General features: G+C 40.4%; 8 protein-coding genes across 8 annotated transcripts; 4 read left to right on the top strand and 4 right to left on the bottom strand.

Moving 5' to 3' along the window:
* On the bottom strand, positions 1-1497 carry PAS_chr1-3_0004 (Hexose transporter with moderate affinity for glucose; the record flags this gene model as incomplete). The annotated part of the gene is made up of 1 exon (XM_002489299.1): positions 1-1497. One exon carries the CDS (start codon positions 1495-1497, stop codon positions 1-3), a length of 1497 nt encoding a protein of 498 aa, XP_002489344.1.
* Positions 1498-1959: 462 nt separating this feature from the next.
* On the top strand, positions 1960-3087 carry PAS_chr1-3_0005 (Hypothetical protein; the record flags this gene model as incomplete). The annotated part of the gene is made up of 1 exon (XM_002489300.1): positions 1960-3087. The coding sequence occupies one exon, from the start codon at positions 1960-1962 to the stop codon at positions 3085-3087; it is 1128 nt and encodes a 375-aa protein (XP_002489345.1).
* A 1625-nt stretch (positions 3088-4712) lies between these two features.
* PAS_chr1-3_0008 (Hypothetical protein) lies at positions 4713-5126 on the bottom strand (the record flags this gene model as incomplete). Its single annotated transcript, XM_002489301.1, has 1 exon — positions 4713-5126. One exon carries the CDS (start codon positions 5124-5126, stop codon positions 4713-4715), a length of 414 nt encoding a protein of 137 aa, XP_002489346.1.
* A 1901-nt stretch (positions 5127-7027) lies between these two features.
* PAS_chr1-3_0010 (Hypothetical protein) lies at positions 7028-8845 on the top strand (the record flags this gene model as incomplete). The annotated part of the gene is made up of 1 exon (XM_002489302.1): positions 7028-8845. One exon carries the CDS (start codon positions 7028-7030, stop codon positions 8843-8845), a length of 1818 nt encoding a protein of 605 aa, XP_002489347.1.
* A 198-nt stretch (positions 8846-9043) lies between these two features.
* On the bottom strand, positions 9044-10705 carry PAS_chr1-3_0011 (Putative transporter, member of the sugar porter family; the record flags this gene model as incomplete). The annotated part of the gene is made up of 1 exon (XM_002489303.1): positions 9044-10705. The coding sequence occupies one exon, from the start codon at positions 10703-10705 to the stop codon at positions 9044-9046; it is 1662 nt and encodes a 553-aa protein (XP_002489348.1).
* A 3524-nt stretch (positions 10706-14229) lies between these two features.
* On the top strand, positions 14230-14826 carry PAS_chr1-3_0013 (Hypothetical protein; the record flags this gene model as incomplete). The annotated part of the gene is made up of 1 exon (XM_002489304.1): positions 14230-14826. One exon carries the CDS (start codon positions 14230-14232, stop codon positions 14824-14826), a length of 597 nt encoding a protein of 198 aa, XP_002489349.1.
* A 913-nt stretch (positions 14827-15739) lies between these two features.
* On the top strand, positions 15740-17116 carry PAS_chr1-3_0014 (Flavin-containing monooxygenase, localized to the cytoplasmic face of the ER membrane; the record flags this gene model as incomplete). Its single annotated transcript, XM_002489305.1, has 1 exon — positions 15740-17116. One exon carries the CDS (start codon positions 15740-15742, stop codon positions 17114-17116), a length of 1377 nt encoding a protein of 458 aa, XP_002489350.1.
* A 141-nt stretch (positions 17117-17257) lies between these two features.
* Positions 17258-19237, bottom strand: PAS_chr1-3_0015 (Hypothetical protein; the record flags this gene model as incomplete). The annotated part of the gene is made up of 1 exon (XM_002489306.1): positions 17258-19237. One exon carries the CDS (start codon positions 19235-19237, stop codon positions 17258-17260), a length of 1980 nt encoding a protein of 659 aa, XP_002489351.1.
* Positions 19238-19302: the final 65 nt, after the last annotated feature.

Consider the following 19302-nt stretch of genomic DNA (forward strand, 5'->3'; position numbering starts at 1 on the left):
TCATTGTTTGTCAGACTTGCCTCTACCGTCAACCTGCACAAGCTCTACAGAACTTAGTGACTCTTCATCCAGCACAACTGGACAACCAATCAATTCATCTAGAGTTTCGAGTGAGACACCCTTCGTCTCAACCCACACAAAATAGATTATGGGCAAAAAAATGATATCATATCCTGCATTCAGCATGTAAAACTTCCAACCTAAGTTCGACATACCTATTGGTAAGATGAAAGTTCCGAAAAGACCAAAACCACAGTTGAAGAACTTGAAAACTGTTACTCCAGCTGAACGAAGTTTGAACGGCCAGATTTCCGGAGGATACAGAGTGTTCATTGGTGTCCAGCAAAGATTGTAGAATCCTTGAAACAAAAACATACACGCAATGGCTCCATATGACCCAGAGACGTTGTCTGAATTTCCATATTTCTTAATGAGACCACCCAAGATGAAAAAGGAAACAATCATACCAGTGGTACCAAATAGCGCCTGGGGCTTTCTTCCAACAATATCCAAAGTAAAGCACGCTATTAAAGCTATTACTAAACACCATGATGATTGGATGATTCCGACTTGTAGAACAGTGCTAACATCGGTAACACCAGCTTGATTCAACAGCAGGGAAAAGTAGTAAGTCCCAACAGAGGACCCAGCCAACTCGGTCACTAGACCCTGAGTAAGCATAATAAAAAGTCTTTTCCAATTGTAAACTCCTTTTGTGATTTCTTTCCATGGACTGGAAGATACTCTTGCTTTTTCTTCTTCTATAACAACTTGAATTTCCTGAACTCGTTTCATGCCCGCATCAATATCGATTCCCTCGGCAATAGATATAACCTCAGAAGCTTTGTCAAATTGTCCTACACTTATCAGCCAGCGGGGCGATTCGGGAATGAAGACCAAAGCCGCAATAGAAAAGAGTGCTGGAACACACTGAATAATCGAAGGAATTCTCCAGGCCCAAGTGGTTGTTATATTGCGGGTACCATAGGTGACACCAGAAGCAATCAAGGCTCCAACTTGGAAACACGTGAATGCAAGTCCACCTAGAAACCCTCTGTGCTTTGGGAGCGCAAGCTCGGAGATCAGTGTCGGAGCCGCTGCCACCGACAGTTGCGTTCCAAAACCAATAATCACCCTGCCAATACTAAACATCGCAATATTTTTCGCAGCACTTTGAAGAATAACACCCACAAGTCCAACGATGACCGAAATCACGATGGATTTTTTACGACCCAATTTGTCGGAGAGTTGTTGCATTAAGAAGCATGACAGTATACTTCCGACCCATACAGCGGCAGACATCCAACCCAAGAGAGCTGCATCATCTCTTATATGAAAGTAATCCAAATACTGTGGTAATGCATTCAAGTTACCCATCATCAAAGAGTCGTACCCCATTGTCACGGGGCTAAGAACCGTAGTGAGCAGTATGGAAATAAAAAAGGGCACTCTATGGCGAGGGACTAGTTTGGATATGTGTTTGTATTCGTAGTTCATTTGGGGATACACAGCCTTAGAATGTGAGCAGATCTGTGCCCTTATATATACAAGTTCTGAATCACTTTTGCACGTATTCTTAGATGAGATAGATGATATCGTTAAGATTTTTGGAGACAAATTTAGGAGTGAAAAAGCGATAAGAACTTACGCGAATTCAAGCTTATTCATTCTTGATAGGATCGGATCCTATTCAAAATATGAGTGTTTTTTGACGATTGAAAAGAATTTTATGTGGGTAAGCTTAGTCTTGCTTAATGGATATGACCGAAGAGATAACAATAGAGTGATAACAGATCAACTTTGAGCTATCTTTCGAATCTTGAGAGTTTTGAATCTGCTAGAAATAACCTGTGCGAGTCTCGCGCGAGATAATGAGAGAGACTGGAATGCTTAATTTGACAACATAAATATGGGTTAACGCTTTAACTGAAGTTTCGGATCCAGTCAAACTATACAACTATGGTTAGTACCGTTCAGACAGTCAAAATTGATGTTAACGCTCATGATGCCTCTACCCAAAGCATTGTCAGACCCCGTGAGCTAAGTGGAAACAAAATGAACAGTGTAGAGATGCCGAGCAAAATAGAACCACAGGTATTTCAAGCCGCTTCAAATGCCTTCATGGATGGAGCACCTTATGGTGATTGGAGAGACAGCTTCATTGAACGAGGTTATGCAATCTTGAAAGGTGCAATTCCAAAAGATAGAGCTCAATACTACGAGTCGCAAATTCATGACTGGATTAGATCATTCAGTTACACTAAAAATTTGAATTTGAACGATAGGTCGACTTGGCGAGAAAAGAATCTCCCTGCACATCTCCCTATAAACGTGTATGGCCTATATTGCTGTAGCCACGAGAAATTCATGTGGGATATTCGTCAAGAGGCTGGAATAATTGATGCTTTCTCCAAAATTTGGGGAACGGATGAGTTGTTAGTATCATTTGATGGTTTCAGCTTCATACTACCTGAACGTCCAGATCTTCCACCACCAAAATCTTGGGCCCATGTGGATCAGTCTCCTTTCAAAAGAGGACTTCAATGTGTGCAAGGGATTGCCAACTTGGGTGACGCATCTGATCCCAAAGATGCCTCTTTGGTGGTCTATAGTAATTCTCACAAGTACTTTGACGAGTTTTTTGACACACAGACAGAGAAAAATGGTTGGACCTCAGTCGATTACTATTCCTTGACGGAGTCTGAACGCGATTGGTTCTTAAGTAAGCCAGATGTTGAGGAAATCAAGTTATCCGTGAACCCCGGTGATCTATTGGTATGGGATTCTAGAACGATTCATTATGGAGGTGGTGCTGATCCAGGCTCAGAGCATATTCGTTCTGCTGTATACGTTTCATACAGCCCTGCAAAGTTCGCCACGACGCAGTTTTTGGAGCTGAAAAAAAAAGTGTTTGAGTCCTGGTCTGGAACTACTCATTGGGCGCATGATAATATTGTGTTAAGAGGGAAGGATATCCCGTTATTGCCAAACTATGAGCCAGATCCGGAGAACAGATCTGAACCTCTCGAAAAGCCTGAATTATCAGATAAACTGCTGAAATTGGCAGGAGTTCGTAGATATAGCTAAATATGTTTGATTAACGCCTCCCTCATTGGACAATGGTTATATATTTTTCAGGATAAGCTCTAGGCCCCTATACCATTATGAAGGGGGGGGTGTGTGTTAATATTTCAGCTCAAACCAAAATTATGTGATAAATTCATTCACCTTGAATAGTTTATTTAGCGAAGGCTTAGATGGGTGAAAGAGACTTGACTTTAGGTTCAGGGCCTAGATGTTTGTTTTCATAGTTGTGACAATAAGTAGCTTAAAGCGCTTATTTACTTACCGAATGTAGTTCTGATTACCGAGTAGACGACAACATGAAGAAGAGGTGACCATGTCTGCACAGATCTGAACATATTCTGTCCAACCATATAAGGTGATCCTTCCCGGTGTTCTCCCTCGTTGTACTTGAACTTGATACTTTATATGGCAGTTCGGCTCCATAAGGCTCAATTCTTTATTTATTCTGTGCATCGAGCCATCATGCATGTAAATGCACGTTTGGGCATAACCAAAATATTGTGGGCAAGCCTCGACTGTCGAAGTTCAAATAGAATCAACTTTCAATAAATGGCAAGTACGTAAATGACAAACTATTTTACCCCATTGTGAGTCCGGTGGTAACTAAGGCCACTTTATTGAACATGAGTGCTCACTAGTTGTGCAGCTTATTACAAGGGCAATACTAATGAGCCTGAATTTTTGATGACTAGCTAAATCCCATTAGTCTCTCTGCCGGTTTTTCTATCAACAAATTTCTTTAAACGAATGCTGTGTTTCTTTGACTTTTTGGGCCAAACAGAGATGAAGATACTCTGGGGGTTGATTTTCCAACCGCTTTGGCGTCCTTAATCTGATCAAATATTTTGTGTGAGTTGATATTTTTGTTTCAAAGATTGGGCAAGATTCTGTTATGTCTTTAGGTCATAATGACTGCTCTATAATCAAAATCTGTTTCTTACATAGACTTTCTATCTCGTGAAGGAAAGGGTTTTTGGATGTTTAGTTTGTACCTAGTTGAAATGGAAAAAGAGTGATTGGAATTAACTGAGTGGTCTTGCTCATTGTGAAAAATAAAATACTTAAGTAAGGGGTACAACTAGCAAATTATACTAAACATTTTCGAACCAGTTCAGCCACAGAACTAAAAATGTCACTCAATGGATATGTCACTAACGAGGACGGTACAAGATTTGACAAGTGGTTTAGGCAGCATCGTGACAACATCTATTTGCATGTTGATAAGAGCCCCCAAAATCCTGACACACACTTGATGTTTGAAGCACGGAATGCTAAAACTGAAGCGGTAGTATCATCGTTTGAGATAAAGCTCAACATCCCACCAGAAGAATGGTTTAAGATTCGATTTTCATGTCCACGTAGTAGTTAATGTTAATTTTTTTTTCGAAGTGAGCAATTGATATTTTCTGAATGATAATTTTCGGAGTGTCTACAGGTTTGAAAAGTTGAATGTTTGCCCTTTAAACTACATATAATGACAATTTAATTCTCTTAAACATCTCCAAGTGGATCCCGGAAATGAAGCATGGTAAAACTCATGTAACTAACTTATTCAAAAGAGAAAAGTTTTGGAAAACTGACTACTCAACTCAAGTTGCCAAATGTTGGCAAAACTCTTACTGAATCTAGCGATTTAGCCAAAAAATGGTACATCTCTTCCTCCAATCACCTCTTTCTACAGCGGAACAAGCAGGGCACACAGGGTCACGACAGCCAGGGGTGTTGCTGCAATACTGACCACACCTTGACGCTCTTGTTTCAAGGTTTTCATCCTCCATTGAAGACTCTTCGTCTTGATTCTCTTCTTCAAGTTTGTAGATGCCATCTAACCATTCCGAAGGCGATCCGTCTATCTTCAACTCAAAAGATGAAACCAGCTCTTCAGTTTCTGCATCCAAAGCTTTGATTAACAGATGAGAATCAGGGTTCATAGTGCTCTGGCCCCAGCTTAAATAGGTGGCACCTGGTTGTTCTGCGATCCACATACCGAAAGTGAGAGCGTCGTAAGAGTTCACCAGATCATTGAGTGCGAGCGACATGTTTTTAATAGTTTGAATTGAGATTTCGCAAAAGTCACAGTAAAAGAATGGTATCCAAAGATAAAACTGTAATTAAATGATTATGCTTTGCAATTGTCAGTTTTCGCCACTGTTTATATACAATTTCTCTAAAGGGTTGACAGATTTTGAGTTAGTGTAGTGATCCCTGTCAGTTGTCAACTGCCAAGATATGCATATGCAGTGCACTGAATGCATACGGTCATGAATTCCGGTTATAGAGATTTGACTGTTTATATACCATTCTTGGACCTAGAATGGCTTTTATCGGTCTCAATGTAGTATTCTCTTTGTTAAAAACGTACGAGAGGTCAAAAATCTATGCTCAATTACAATTAATCTGCATACTAACCAGTGGAATCACATCAAAGCTCTTTAACTTGTATTTATTGGCTTCTAAAAGAAAAAATGTATGTTTCCCCCTAGCAATTTAATTGTACCATAAGAAGCGTAAAAACACAGCCCAAATATGCATTCCTTTTCAAAATGTTTTTTGAGATTCCAGAAACATTGTCAAACAGATCCAATATTTCCAATAAAAATGCCATACCTACTATTCATCTAGATCAGAAGCAAAACAACACGGCATACCCTCACTTGATTCGTATAGTCAAGTTTCAAGACTTTTCTTGGAGTGATAGTGTAGTACTTTTGTAGGAACCAGATTGAGCTCATGTAAGCAAGTACAGGAATGCATGCGCAACATAGAACGGACCACAAAAAGAAGGAATTAACGGAGTAGTGTTCTACTCACTAGACTGTCAAAGAACAACTTAAACAGCCACCATGCACGAGCAAATTCAAATCTACATATTCAAACCAGCTCCACAGCAGAGCTAATCATGTCACTCAATGGATATGTCACTCAAGAGGACGGTACAAGATTTGACCAATGGTTTAAGCTGCAAACTGGCAACACCTACTTGCGTGTTGACAAGAGCCCCCAAAACCCTGACACACACTTGCTGTTTGAAGAGCGGGATGCTGAAACTGAAGCGGTAGTATCATCGTTTGAGATAAAGCTCAACATCCCACCAGAAGAATGGTTCAAAATTCCGTTTTCATGTCCACGAGATAACTGATTGCTTAGTTCTGGAAGACAAGCAACCATCTACCCTTTTCGGTAACGTATTTTTGGACAATCTACATATCTTGCCATTTTTCCTGGAAGCACTTCAAGCGTGGCAAAGAAATTCTGTCTCATATTGGTAGATGGTTTTTGGTTAATTATCGTAGCTTAGTGTATGACCAAAATATATCAAATTGAATGTATGCGACTATTACAATCTTAGTACTTTCACTTTGATCACTCTACTACTATGATCTGTCATAGTTGAAGCATTCTAACTGTACGACAGGATGTCGGTTCGAAATGTTGTAAACGTACCAAACTTTGATCATTTATATTTTTTTCTGAATGTCGTAAGCAGTTTGAAATTTTAGTGTCTTCGATTATACCACCATATTCGAACTATTTTGATATCTTCAATTGCAGAGAATTCTGCACTCAACTATACTGTGCAATCGGCCCTGTTAGATTGAGTATGTAATATATCAGACAGATTACCAGGCGAGCGATTAATGGAAGTGTTTTCAGACTGCAGAATTCCCATGCTAACAGAGCAGTGAGAGTATGAAGATGGATTTTAATATCTTCATGAAGGCACAAATATGTTCCTCTCTTTCGTTTTGCGTTACCGTAAATGTCAAAAATTCTAGAGATTCAAAAGAATTGGCTATAAGAAAGCTTGAATGTCGTTCAACTTTGTGAAATCGTCGTTTCAGTCAAAAGGTAGAGGGAGCGAGCATAATCGAATAGGAACTAATATTCACGAATAAGTGTACTGACAATAAACCTTGGAGATCATCTAGCGACTTACTTCATGGAGGCAGGAGTACACAGGATCCGCAAATCCCAAAGGGCCCCCAAAAGATGTATTCCATGTGCCAACGCCAAAATCAAATGTGATAAGAACATTCCCTGTTCAAACTGTAAACGGAAGAATATCGCTCAATTCTGTTACCGAGAACCAGTAGTTGTTCGCAATGTGCTACATAATGTGAACAACTGTCCACCTCTTGGTTATGATGAATTGGCGAAAGAAAACAAAGAACTAAAGTCCAGGATCTCAGAACTGGAGTCAAAACAAAAATCGTCACGACCATATGAACCAACGGAATACAATCATTCTAATTTACCTTCGATTCGTTTTATCACCCGAAACATTCATTCTGATAAAGCAAACACCAGATTTGGAAGTTTACTGCAACAAGAGCAGGACAATATTAGCTATTACTGTAACCAGAAACAATGCATTGATCTCTTGGAGTCTGATTTTTTTACCTATTATAATGTTTTACAAATTGTTGAGTTCAATCTTTCCAACATATCTTTTATTCATTGTGCAGTTATTCCTTTCGTTTTTATGGAACAATTGCAGACTCAACCGTTCGATATTCAAGACTTCGAGGTATATGCCGGAGACTCGCTGAAGAATTTATGGGCTTCGAAGTTGTTTGGGCTACTGGCTTCAGGCTTGCATCTAGCAAATGAAGCATTACTGGCCGTTTTGGGAATATGTCCTAAGAAAGCCAACGATTATGCCAGAGTATTCTTTATTCTTGCCTTGGAGGCTCTTCATAGAGGAAATTTCTTGGAGCAACCGAATATCGCGGCAATAGAAGCATATTGTGCCTTCAATATGTGTTTCCATGATTTCGTTGGATCTCATCTGCAAAACGTGATGGTTAATATTACTATTTGCACAGCTAGGGCGTTGGGATTGGACCAACTGGACGCAAATGCCAATGGCAACGACGAAACTTTAGAATTGGAGCATAAGAAAAGATTGTGGTTGATTTTGCTGATCACTGACTGGCTGGATTGTTATGGCCGTGTATCGATTATAAACCCGGGTTCCTTCAAAACTCCCTTACCACTAAACATGGATGAAGAAACACTTTGTGTTTATGAAGATTCTACTTTTGTCTCTATAACTTACCAAAGACTAATGTTTCAAATTGCCCAAAACAAACGTAGCTCGTATTATAATGATATGGTTCAAACAGTGTCTATTTCGTTAGATACGCTCGTGGAAGCAGAAAAGGCTCTACAAGAACTACACGAAACTTTAGACAAGATTGTGAACACCAACAAACACTCGCGGTCAGCACGAAATCAAGAGCTAAATCCCAACTTCTCATCGCAAAAGATTCTTCTCCACACCGCTATCAACATGGAATTATTAGACATCAATAGAATGACACTTTTATTTATCCCCAGAGAAGAATGGATAAAAAACAGGAGAGATCACTGCATTCGACTCGCAAGAAACCTTATTTCGTTTATATGCGGAATGTCCTTCCTCATATATTTTTGGATTTTTTCAGAAGCTTTGGTGGTGTGCTCAACCTTCCTTTTACTGGATATTACTTTGGTACCGGAGGAAGATGATCAACGTTTGCAATCAGTTCTAAATGCTAGGGATACGCTTACCTCTTTATGTGAAACTCATCTTGGAGCTCGAAGAGGTCTTGCTGTTGTAGATCATCTTTTGAGCTTGGTGAAAAGGCCAATTTCACCACGCTATGATTCTTCTCCGGATGATGTTCCTAACATTGAACATTACTTCAACGGTAATGAGTTGAAGGATTTATTCAATGTTATTCCAGAAGGACTATTCAAAGGCGATTCGGGTTGAAGTACCCCCTTATTAACAGTTCATTCTAAGTGTGTTGCTGTTTTTTTCATCTAACTAAATTCTAAGATCAGAAAATCATGACAGGTGCCCCTGTGCTTTAGTAACTAGGGAACAACGATAAATTACAGGGAAGGGGAGCTACAGTTCAGGCATTATCAATTATCAATTTTTCGTGGAAACCATCCTACCATCATAAAATTATACAGATTCCTCTTCCTGAACCATCAAGGCTTTTTCGGACGAGCTGGAAGCATTTTCTGCATGCTCAGTAGATACTACCTTCTCTTTGTTGAAAATTGGCATATCTGGAACGTACGAAGCACTTCTCCAAGCTGGAATATTGTCCTTAAACATTTGATCAATTTCTTCCAAAGTCTTACCTCTGGTTTCTGGGAATTGTAAGAAAACATGGATTGTTAAGCAGAACGAAAATACTCCAAAAATGATGTAAGTCTTCCATGTAATGTTTCTAAAGGCTGATGGCACGAACATAGCCAAGGCAAAGTTGAAAATCCAGTTAGCGGAGGCAGCAAATGCTGCTCCCTTTGCTCTTTGTCTGTTGTTGAAAATTTCAGAGGCATAAACCCAAATGCAGATACCCCAGGTTGGAGCAAAGGAGCACACGAATAGATAGGAACAGGCAATAACACCCCTTGCTGCAGCCTTGTGCTGGTCAGGAATAGTAATTCTGACAGTATCATCACCGCTGAAATTTTCAATTGGTTCAGAGTAAGTGCCTAATAATCCTGCCACTCCAAACAGCCAAATACACATGAAAATACCACCACCAATTAGTAGGGGTCGTCTGCCTATACGGTCCATTAGAAACAAAGCTGGAACAGTCATAACAACATTCAAAACATATTGAATTGAGGACGATACCAACGCCACATTTCCAGTAAAACCAGCCATTTGGAAGAGATACACAACGTAGTACATTGCAACATTAATACCACAAAGTTGTTGCCACACTTGAGCTGACACTCCAATGAAGGTACGTTTGATACAATCTTTCTTAAACAAATCAAGGTAACCAAAATCAGAAGCATCTTTGTCAATCAATAGTTGCTCCTGAACTTCATCCAATTGCAGACGCACATCGGCGTTTTCTCTGTCACCTTTTGCAACAACATTAGCAATAACCTCAACTGCGTCTTCCCAGCGGTTGTGGTTAGCCAGCCATCTTGGAGACTCAGGAAGGAAGAATACACCGACCAAAAGAATAAGACCTGGAACCATTTGCAAACCCCAGGCCAGTCTAAATGATGCAACGCCGTCAATGTAGTGACATCCATATCCGATATAAAACATTATCATGATACCCACAGTGACAGAAAATTGAAATAATCCTCCAATCATTCCTCTAATCTTTGCTGGAGCAACTTCAGAACAATAGACTGGAGCTGAAGCTGAACCAAACCCGACACCGATACCGGAAATCAATCTCCCTGCGATCAGCATACCTTGGTTTTGTGCAGCGCATTGAAGAATGGCCCCGATAATCCAGAGGACACTGCACATATGCAGAGCAACTCTTCTTCCAAAGATATCCTGGAAGTCAGAAGAAAATAACGAACCCAAGAAAGAACCTCCAGCCATACTTGCGGTGATACCCCCTTGCGTCAAACTGTCGGGACGGTTGAAGTAGTTTCTGTAATGATCCTGACTTACGAACGAGGACACAGAAGAAATATCAAAACCGAACATCAGTCCAGAAACGGTGGCTGTTATTGCAATAGCGTAGATATTGTAAGTTTTTGGAAATTTATCATAAACTTTGCCCTGAAAATTTAGAGCTCTAGCTCTTCCCAAAGGCGTCATCATCTTTACTGTTTGGTTGTTTAGAAAAAACGAGGACATAAGGGTGGAATTTTAAGGATCTTTTATACTCCAAAACTCACTGCATCCAAGTGCATCATCTAACACCCATAGCACTTGGCTATGCCTAGCTATGGCGGGGTCAAGCTGCAACTAATCCAATAAATTGGCTCATCTTGTTTATTATTGCACATACTCGCACGAGACTGCAACAAAATGTAAGACTTGGCGTATTAATTAATCCAGACCACCGTATTATCCGTAATCCCCGGAAAATTCTGGGCACTTCCAGGTGGGGTAATAACCGGAAAAATATGGAGCAGGCGTCCATTTATCCGAACGGATAATCAAACAAAATTCTCTTATCCGGACAAGACCCCGTTGGAAATTAATTTGTCACGAAAACGGGGTCATCAAAAAAAAAAAAAAATAGCGGAGATTCAGGTTTTAGATTAGAGTTTTGATGCATATCAGGAAAAACATATCAGAATACCAAATAGTGGGAATCCCTGAGATCTTGAAGTCTATCTGCAGTTTTTTCAGGGAATTAGCCTGTTGTACTTCAGCTAACGGCTCACACCCCCACCAAATCTTACAGGCATTTTGCGCTTGACAAAAGAGGGGGTAAAAGCGCATATGAAACGCGCTATTGGCTAATTCTTCCGCAGTGCATGCAAAAGTGCAAGAAACACCTACTGAATATGGAAAGGAGCATTCAGACAGACTAGGGTACTTGATTGTTAACCGATGACTTCAGTCAAGTCAAAAGCGAGGTTGGTTAAACATGGTTCGTGTATAGCAACAGAACCTTTGAAAGTAGTGGGGTTTCAAGCTGTTTTCACACGGCCCAATATGGCGGCGCCGTAAAAAACTCTCGTTCTTTCTAACAATACAGATTCCTGTTTTACTACAGTCGAACGTAATTATCCTGACAACTGAGCGTCTTACTGTTTTCTATTAGCAGTATATTTTACATTTCCCTGGAGACTAGGGGGAGCAAATGTTTGGGGACCCTACATTCTACTGGGATGGGGGTGGAAATAAACACAGCTCACAATCGTTAGATTGGTTCCCGAATAATCTCATTTATCTAGTGGAGTCGTGTTCTGTCTCTATTTGTTTGCCAGAATGAATCCATGCTTTGGCGACGTTTCCTACCCATATATTATCCTATGTTCTTGTGCGAACCAAAAATTACCAGACACTTTCCTTAGCGCCAACAGTAAAGATTTGAGAAAATCGGACTAATACTAAGATTGATTCAACTTAACGACTGGACAATCACTTGTGAATGAATGCAGTCTTACAACCAAAATTTATAGTCACAGTTGATATGCACTATTACTCTCTGTTTCCTGGGGCAAATCTAACAATTAGAATTGTGGCCATGGGCATGAGGTCTTGCTGCCATTTCTCAAACAATAGTCAGAAGGCTTCGCTCCGTTTGAGGAGAATCCAAGAATTGGCTAGTGGTTTATATGGTTGCTTAAGATGATAGGAGAATCAAACCTTCAGTAGGCCATGAGTTCTATGAGTTAGCTAACTTTGGCACCTAAGATTTATCATTGTCACAGCCGAAAAAAAATCTGAATAATGCGACCTTTTAGATCTCAGTTCCTGAACACAATAATATGCAAGCAATACTCCGATCGTTTATTCTACTATGACTCAAATACTAGTAACAGGTGGAGACAAATGACCGGAATCTAAAGCTGTTTTCAGCTTTTCAGCAAATTATCAGATAGCTGAATTGTCGCCTATTGGAAGAACTGGAAATCAAGTACCCAACTTTATTTCTATGCGAATTATTCTCTTCTAGTCTGGTCTGTCAAGACAATATGCAGAAAGCTATACTAGACAAACACCTTATTCTTTTGGTATTTAAGATGTTGAGCATTTAAGTTTTCAGGAATTCAAATTAACATTTCCGATGAACTTTAAATTAATGCCATCCAGTATTAGGTTAATCTAGAGATAAGTGCTTATTATCTGAAGGCACTGAGTAACTTGTTCGTGTAATATTAAACTCAACGCTCCTCTGAGAGGTGAATTCTGTTTTAGCTTAGTTGTTAATTTTTCTTTCGCTTTGAGATCACGTACAAAATACCCTCCTCGAATGCTGCATATTCTGTGGGGATCCTACTAATAGAGGTTTGTGTGGCTTTCATCTGGAGTAAAACAATTTCTCCGTTAGTTTCGCCGATAAATTTTCCGCTACCAATTTAATGCACCACGAGATTGCTACGGAATGTGAATTTTCCGTGGGCAAAGATCGAACCATCTTCAGCTCATATGATGTTCAAACTTGCTTTCAAAACAGGGCATACTGAATTGAATGAAGTTTGAAAGAAGTATCTATCTCAAAGGCTTAAGTGGACTTTTTAAATGGAACCTCGAGCTCTTGCTAGAAAGTGAAACTGCTGAACAGTGATTGCCAGGTAATTTTTGTTGGCAACCTACCCAACTTGTCATATGACGCTATCGCCAACATCCAAGTGGGAAGCAAGTTGGGACGCGGACTTGACATAAAAAGGGTTTAAGGAACACTCTCAAATATCGTAAACGTGATTCGGGTCTACAATATACTGTTCCAAAAGCAGTTGAAGAGTCGGCAACAACTCCATTTTATACTACGACAATAATGTGTTTGGAACAGTCAATCTGTCAAAAACAATAAAAAAACATTAAGTCAAAAAACTGATATACTCTTCCACCGCAACAGTTTGTGGTGGCTCTACTCGATTTGACCAAATGATTATTCTTAACCTCACAGTTGTACCCATTGGGATCATCAAGGAACTTAAATAGAAGACGAAACTCTCTATTGAAGACTCGTGTCGTGACTTGCGGAATTAAACGATCAATAACACATCTGGCAACCTTCCAATTTTGAATTATCGTTCCCAGTTTTTTGGCTAGAAAGGCAATTCTGCTTGTCCGTATGTTGCCTGTGACCCATTAGATAATCAAGTATCACTTCCTAACCTATCATACTACATTGTTAGATTTGAGGTAAGAAACGTTATGTGCTGGGGCAAGGACTAAAAAAAAAAAAAAAAAAAAAATAACTTGAAGCGACCTAACCCTCTTTTAATAAACTGGAGGGCGCAGTTTGCCATTTGCCAATCGAACCTATTTCTGCTCCATCACTTCACTTCAATCGAAAGCAGTGTAAATCCCCAAACAAAAGTCAATTGTAACTTTCCTGTCTACTCTAAAACTGAGTTCTCAAGATCCATGCAAAGTCCGGTATTACGTGTCATCAAAGTTGCTAGTGCCATAGAGATGAAGTGCAGCTGGCAGCAGTGGATGTCTGCCAATTGATATCATTGACTGCTTCTCATTTCTTGAACCCTATGATCGAAGCCAATGTCACAAGGGATACTAAAGAAATCGGTGTCCACGTTCTTTCTATTGCTCGCTTGGCTGAGTAATGTTAGTAATGTCTATAGCACGTCACGTACGTGCCTGCGGGGGTGAGGGGGGTGGAGCAACTGGATAAATACGCTCCTTCCACCCCATGTCTACAACCCTTAAACTATCAATATATTCACCTTTACTCCTCAATGTCTGTCCAATCCTTTCGTGAAATCGTCCAGATTCCCCCCTCTACTGCTTCGGTCAATGACTCGACTCTAATCATCGTTGATGCCCAAAACGAGTACGTCAACGGAAAGCTCGCAACTGTTAACATTGATCAGACTCGTAAGGCCATTGCTGAAATTTTGCAGAAGTATCGCTCTTCAGAACACAATGGGAAAAATATAGTGCATGTCGTCCATCAGACTCCAGACGGAGCCCCAGTCTTCACTCCAGGTACTGCTCTGGCCCAAGAGCTTCAAGAATTAACCCCGCATTCTGGAGAAAAACTTGTGGTAAAGAACTTTCCGAACTCGTTTGCAAAAACTGACCTAGGCCCATACTTACAAAGTTTGGGTTCTGTGGGAAAAAAGCTAGTTATTGTTGGCTACATGGCACATATTTGCGTTTCGACAACTACGCGTGCAGCATCTGAACTGGGCTATGAAGTACTTGTTGCTGAAGATGGAGTGGGTGATCGTGATATCCCTGGGGTAAAAGCTGCTAATCTTAAGGATGTCGTGTTGAGAGAGCTGGCTGATGGATTTGCTACTATCATCAAGGGCAAAGATATCGAACAGTGATCGTATAAAGTCTGAGTGCGTGGGATATAATACCAAGTCTACCAATCTGTGAAATTCCTTTGAGAAAAGAATGGGTGGTGGATTATGGATTTGATAAACTATTTTCTATTGTTCTTTTAACGCTGGCAACAATAAGGCAGAAGAGTTCAATCGATAAACTACATAACGATGGTTCGTGAATGAATACATCAAGCTAAGCTCAGAAAGACTTAAATTTGCAAGATGACCGAGATCTTGCGTACAATCGACAATGCAACCTTCCAGTTTTATGTGATTGCTCAAGATGGCAAGTTTATCAGTAACAGTATGGTTCGATATGAAGAAATTAGATACTAGGCACCACTAAGTAAATAAGTAAGTCAAGGACTTAATTTGATTTTAACCAGAATTGACTCCACTGGAGATAACTTAACCGTAGTAGTCAGGTAAGAGCTTTAAGCTGACCAAATGGGTTCAGCCCTCTGCAAAAAATCTAGGTCCCTAACTTGAACAACTGAAAAACTATCCCTCGTCCCAGTGATCCCCCACAGTCTCATAAGATTAGATTCTCCTCGCAATTTTCAATCAGACATACTCTTACCCACTTGAAGAACAGCAGCTCTCACATTTCCAGGCTTCAAGCAAATCCTGCCTAACTACGCCTCCATCGAACGTTCTCAGTGGTCAGGTAAAATTGGTAAAATGATCCGCTTAGTCCCTGCTAATCAAATGGTGCTAGGTGTGCCACATCTCACCATATCACCACCTTACGAGATATACATTTTCTGAAATATGGCGCGGACGCCTGCGGATTTGAATTTCCTAAAATGGACGTGCATACTTTTTCAATGTTATCAGGTGAAAGACAGTAATAGGCAAAGATCCTTTATAAACAGGAATGATTCCCCACAGCCAAATGTGATTCTATAGCTCAATGACCTTTGAGAAATCTGTGGCAATTATAGGCGGCGGTCCGAGCGGACTCGCCACGGCCAAGGCACTTGCTGAAGAACATGTTTTTGACAAAATTGTCATCTTCGAACAACAGCCTCAAGTCGGAGGTGTTTGGAACTATTCTGGCACAAAACCAGGTAATTCTCCGGTTCCTTCTGATAACCCGTCCATTACACGAGAGTGGTTTGCAAATAGAGACGATGAATACGTGTCTCCAATGTATGAGAATCTTGAGACTAACGTTATCAAGGATCTCATGGGTTATAAGGATTATCCATTTCCAGAAGCCTGTGACATTCTTCCATCACGCCAGGATGTCCTAGAATACGTCCTCAACTATGCAGTTGATTTGAAGGATCCCATTTCTGTTCTAGTGAATAAAGAAGTTATTAATCTTCAGAAGACTGGATCGGAATGGAAATTACGCTCACGAGATTTGATATCACAAGCGACGACGGAAGATTCATTCAAGTATGTGATAATTGCTACTGGCCATTACAACTTTCCCTATGTACCTGACGTTCCTGGTCTTCAAGAATGGGCAGAAGCTGACCCTTCTTCCATCTCTCACTCCAAGTACTACATCAACAACCAGAAGTTCAAAGGTAAAAAAGTTTTAGTGATTGGAAATTCAGCTAGTGGTGCCGACATCTCCCTTCAACTTACTGAAGTCACATGGCCTGTTTACAGGTCTAAAAAGAGTGAAGGTATCATTAAACCAGTTGAAATTGACGACATTATAGATATTTCTGAAATAAAGCGATATGACGTATCGTCTAGAACGGCTACAACAGCAGATAATACCACCATTTCCAATATAGATCACATTATTTTTTGCACAGGATATTTATATGATTTCCCCTTTCTGAAATCGTATATGGAAGGCGAAGATGCTCTGATCACCGACGGTCAAATAACTCGACGCTTACATCGACAAATTTTTTACATTCCTGATCCATCCCTTTCGTTTGTGGGTATCATGAAGAACATTATTCCCTTCCCATTGGCAGAAAGCCAGGGAGCTGTGATTGCTAGAGTTTACTCTGGAAGGCTAGAGCTTCCATGCGAGGCTGAAATGAGAAAGGACGAGATTGAGGAGATCAAGAAACGAGGTGGTGAATCTAAATTTCATTCGTTTGCGACTCCCACTGATGTTGAATACGCTCAAGAACTTGCATCTTTGGTAGATAAGGCTGTACCCTTTGATACAGGCTTTAAAGCCGAGATTTGGACCGAAGAAAAGAAGAACAGACGTGTGGATTTTGTGGACATCAAACAGCAAAGACACAGGGAACATCGGGAAAGGATCAAGAGAAACAGAAAGTCACATGAGACGTCGGCTCAAGCAGAAGCGTAAAATCGTAGATTCGGAACATTCAGTGTTTTAGTTTTTAGTTTTTTACCGTACCGTATATGGTTATATAATTAATATTAATGTAAAATACATCGTAAAATAATTATCGGAAAAGATGGTACAGTGTTGCAACAAATACACTGACTACAGCAAAAAATGACCCGAATCTTGGTCCCAGATTTTTATTGCAATTGCCTCTTCTAAGGAAGATCGGATATCTTTCATTTCATGCTCAATAATGTCCCAGTCAATGGACGGCAGTTCTTGAAACGAAATACTATTCAGGTTCTCTGAGATCGGATCATTATCATTCAATGGAGAGCTGGAAAGTGTCCATTCAGATTCATTGACATTGACGTCAAAAAATAGTAATCTGAAGGCTCTCTCCTTCAAAATTCTGACAGTCTCCCACCTCTCCTTGCAGAGACGAGTCGTATGTTCTGATAAATATCCCAGGTTATTAAGTGCACGCTCTATCGCCACAACTCGTTCGTCCAAAGGGAGAAGGAACTTCGAATGAAATTGTGAATCGGGTTGTTGCATTGAACAAACCTGTTCTCCATCGTATATCAGGCTCCTTAGTAAAGCAAGTATGGCCTGTAATGGTTGGAATTTCCTAATTTCCCAAAGAAATTGTTTGTTTTCCGGCATCTTACCATAGAAACAAAATTCGTTCAAAAAATGAATCGCACATTGAGTAAACTCATTGGAAACATTGCCACTGATAGATCCCCCAAGCGATGATGTTTCTGGCACTTTCTTTGTGCGTTCTGTTTCTAAATCATCAGCAATTGATACAAACGTGTTCTCTGACATTTTCTTATAAAGTAGCATATGACATCGATCTGCGAATGTGGACATGATTGATATAGCTACCTTTGAAAAGGACAGCTGGCTGGACTTCATCAAATCTTCAGACTTACCTACTTTCTGAATTTGTTGTTGGCAGTATTCATTAAGGTCTGAAAGGGTCAAGTTCACTTTCTCGGTGCCAAGGGTAGTAGGCTTATGTATTCCAAAGAAATTTCGCATTACATCATTGCAACACTCAATCCAGCGGAACTTGCAATTGCAAAATACCATTATCTGGTCTAATCCTCCTGTAGAAGAATCTTCGGAAGGATACTCCGTGTCGTATTCATTAGATGACATGAGGGGTAGCAATCCACTGGAGAGTGATGTCAATCCATCAAGATAGAGAATGTGCCACCAGAGCAGCCTTCGCCTTTGTATTTCTTTGAAATCCTCGAGTTTATGATAGTGTTCAGGATCCCTGTGTAGCTCCAGCAAATGGCCTATTCGGAGCAACATCGCAATACTACCGCTATCATCAGCTTTGCAATCGTTTCTGCAGATAGAATGAAGTATTACTGCCCCTTGAAGTGAAGTAATTGTGGCCTTTCTGGGGAAATGGGACATTGCCAATGCCACCTCAGTTGCACTTACATACTTTCGCATTTCACTAACAAGATATTCTGTGCTCTCCACCTGGTCTTCAGCCATATTGGCTTCCTCATACATAGAAACAGATCCTGCATAAAGGATTGAAAACAAAGTAATATAAGTATCCAATGTCGGTTCCGCTCTGTTCTCCCAAAATGCCACATATAACGTAGCAACTGCTTCCAGATCCATAACTGGAACTATGGGATGCACAGCTTTCAAAAACTGGGAGAGCAATTTGTCTGCTTTTTCTTTGGTTGGCATGAAATGTCTTAGGGCCTCAATATTAGTCTGCGGGTTGCCCACTGAACGGTATAGGGAGGCCGACATGATATTGGTAAATATTGGACCTTCTCTAGAGCATGGGTTCGATGAGTCACTGTGGTTTGGAACAAAAGGCCAAAATGCTGCCTGCAGATTTCTCGGTGGTCCCGTTGTAAGAACCTCAGCTCCGATTTTTGTAGCCTCTTGAACTATGACGGGCTTCTGACCTGAATTAGAATTCGACTTGTAGTAGGAGCATTGACGGCCGTGGTCTTTGCATTGACTACACTCAGGTCGGGATTTGTCACATTTCCGCTTCCGAGAACGACAAGACAGACACGAGTTAAGCCTTCTTTGAGCAACCGGCTCTATCTTCAGCACGTTAGTGCCAGGTATTCTTTTCTTTTCGGCAAACATGTCAAACTTATGAGGTGGTTAAAGGACTTTCTTTTTCTATGTGCATCTGCTCTGTAATGGGAAGA

The sequence above is a fragment of the Komagataella phaffii genome, chromosome 1, assembly GCF_000027005.1.
Source record: "Komagataella phaffii GS115 chromosome 1, complete sequence".
Classification (NCBI taxonomy): Eukaryota; Fungi; Ascomycota; class Pichiomycetes; order Pichiales; family Pichiaceae; genus Komagataella; species Komagataella phaffii.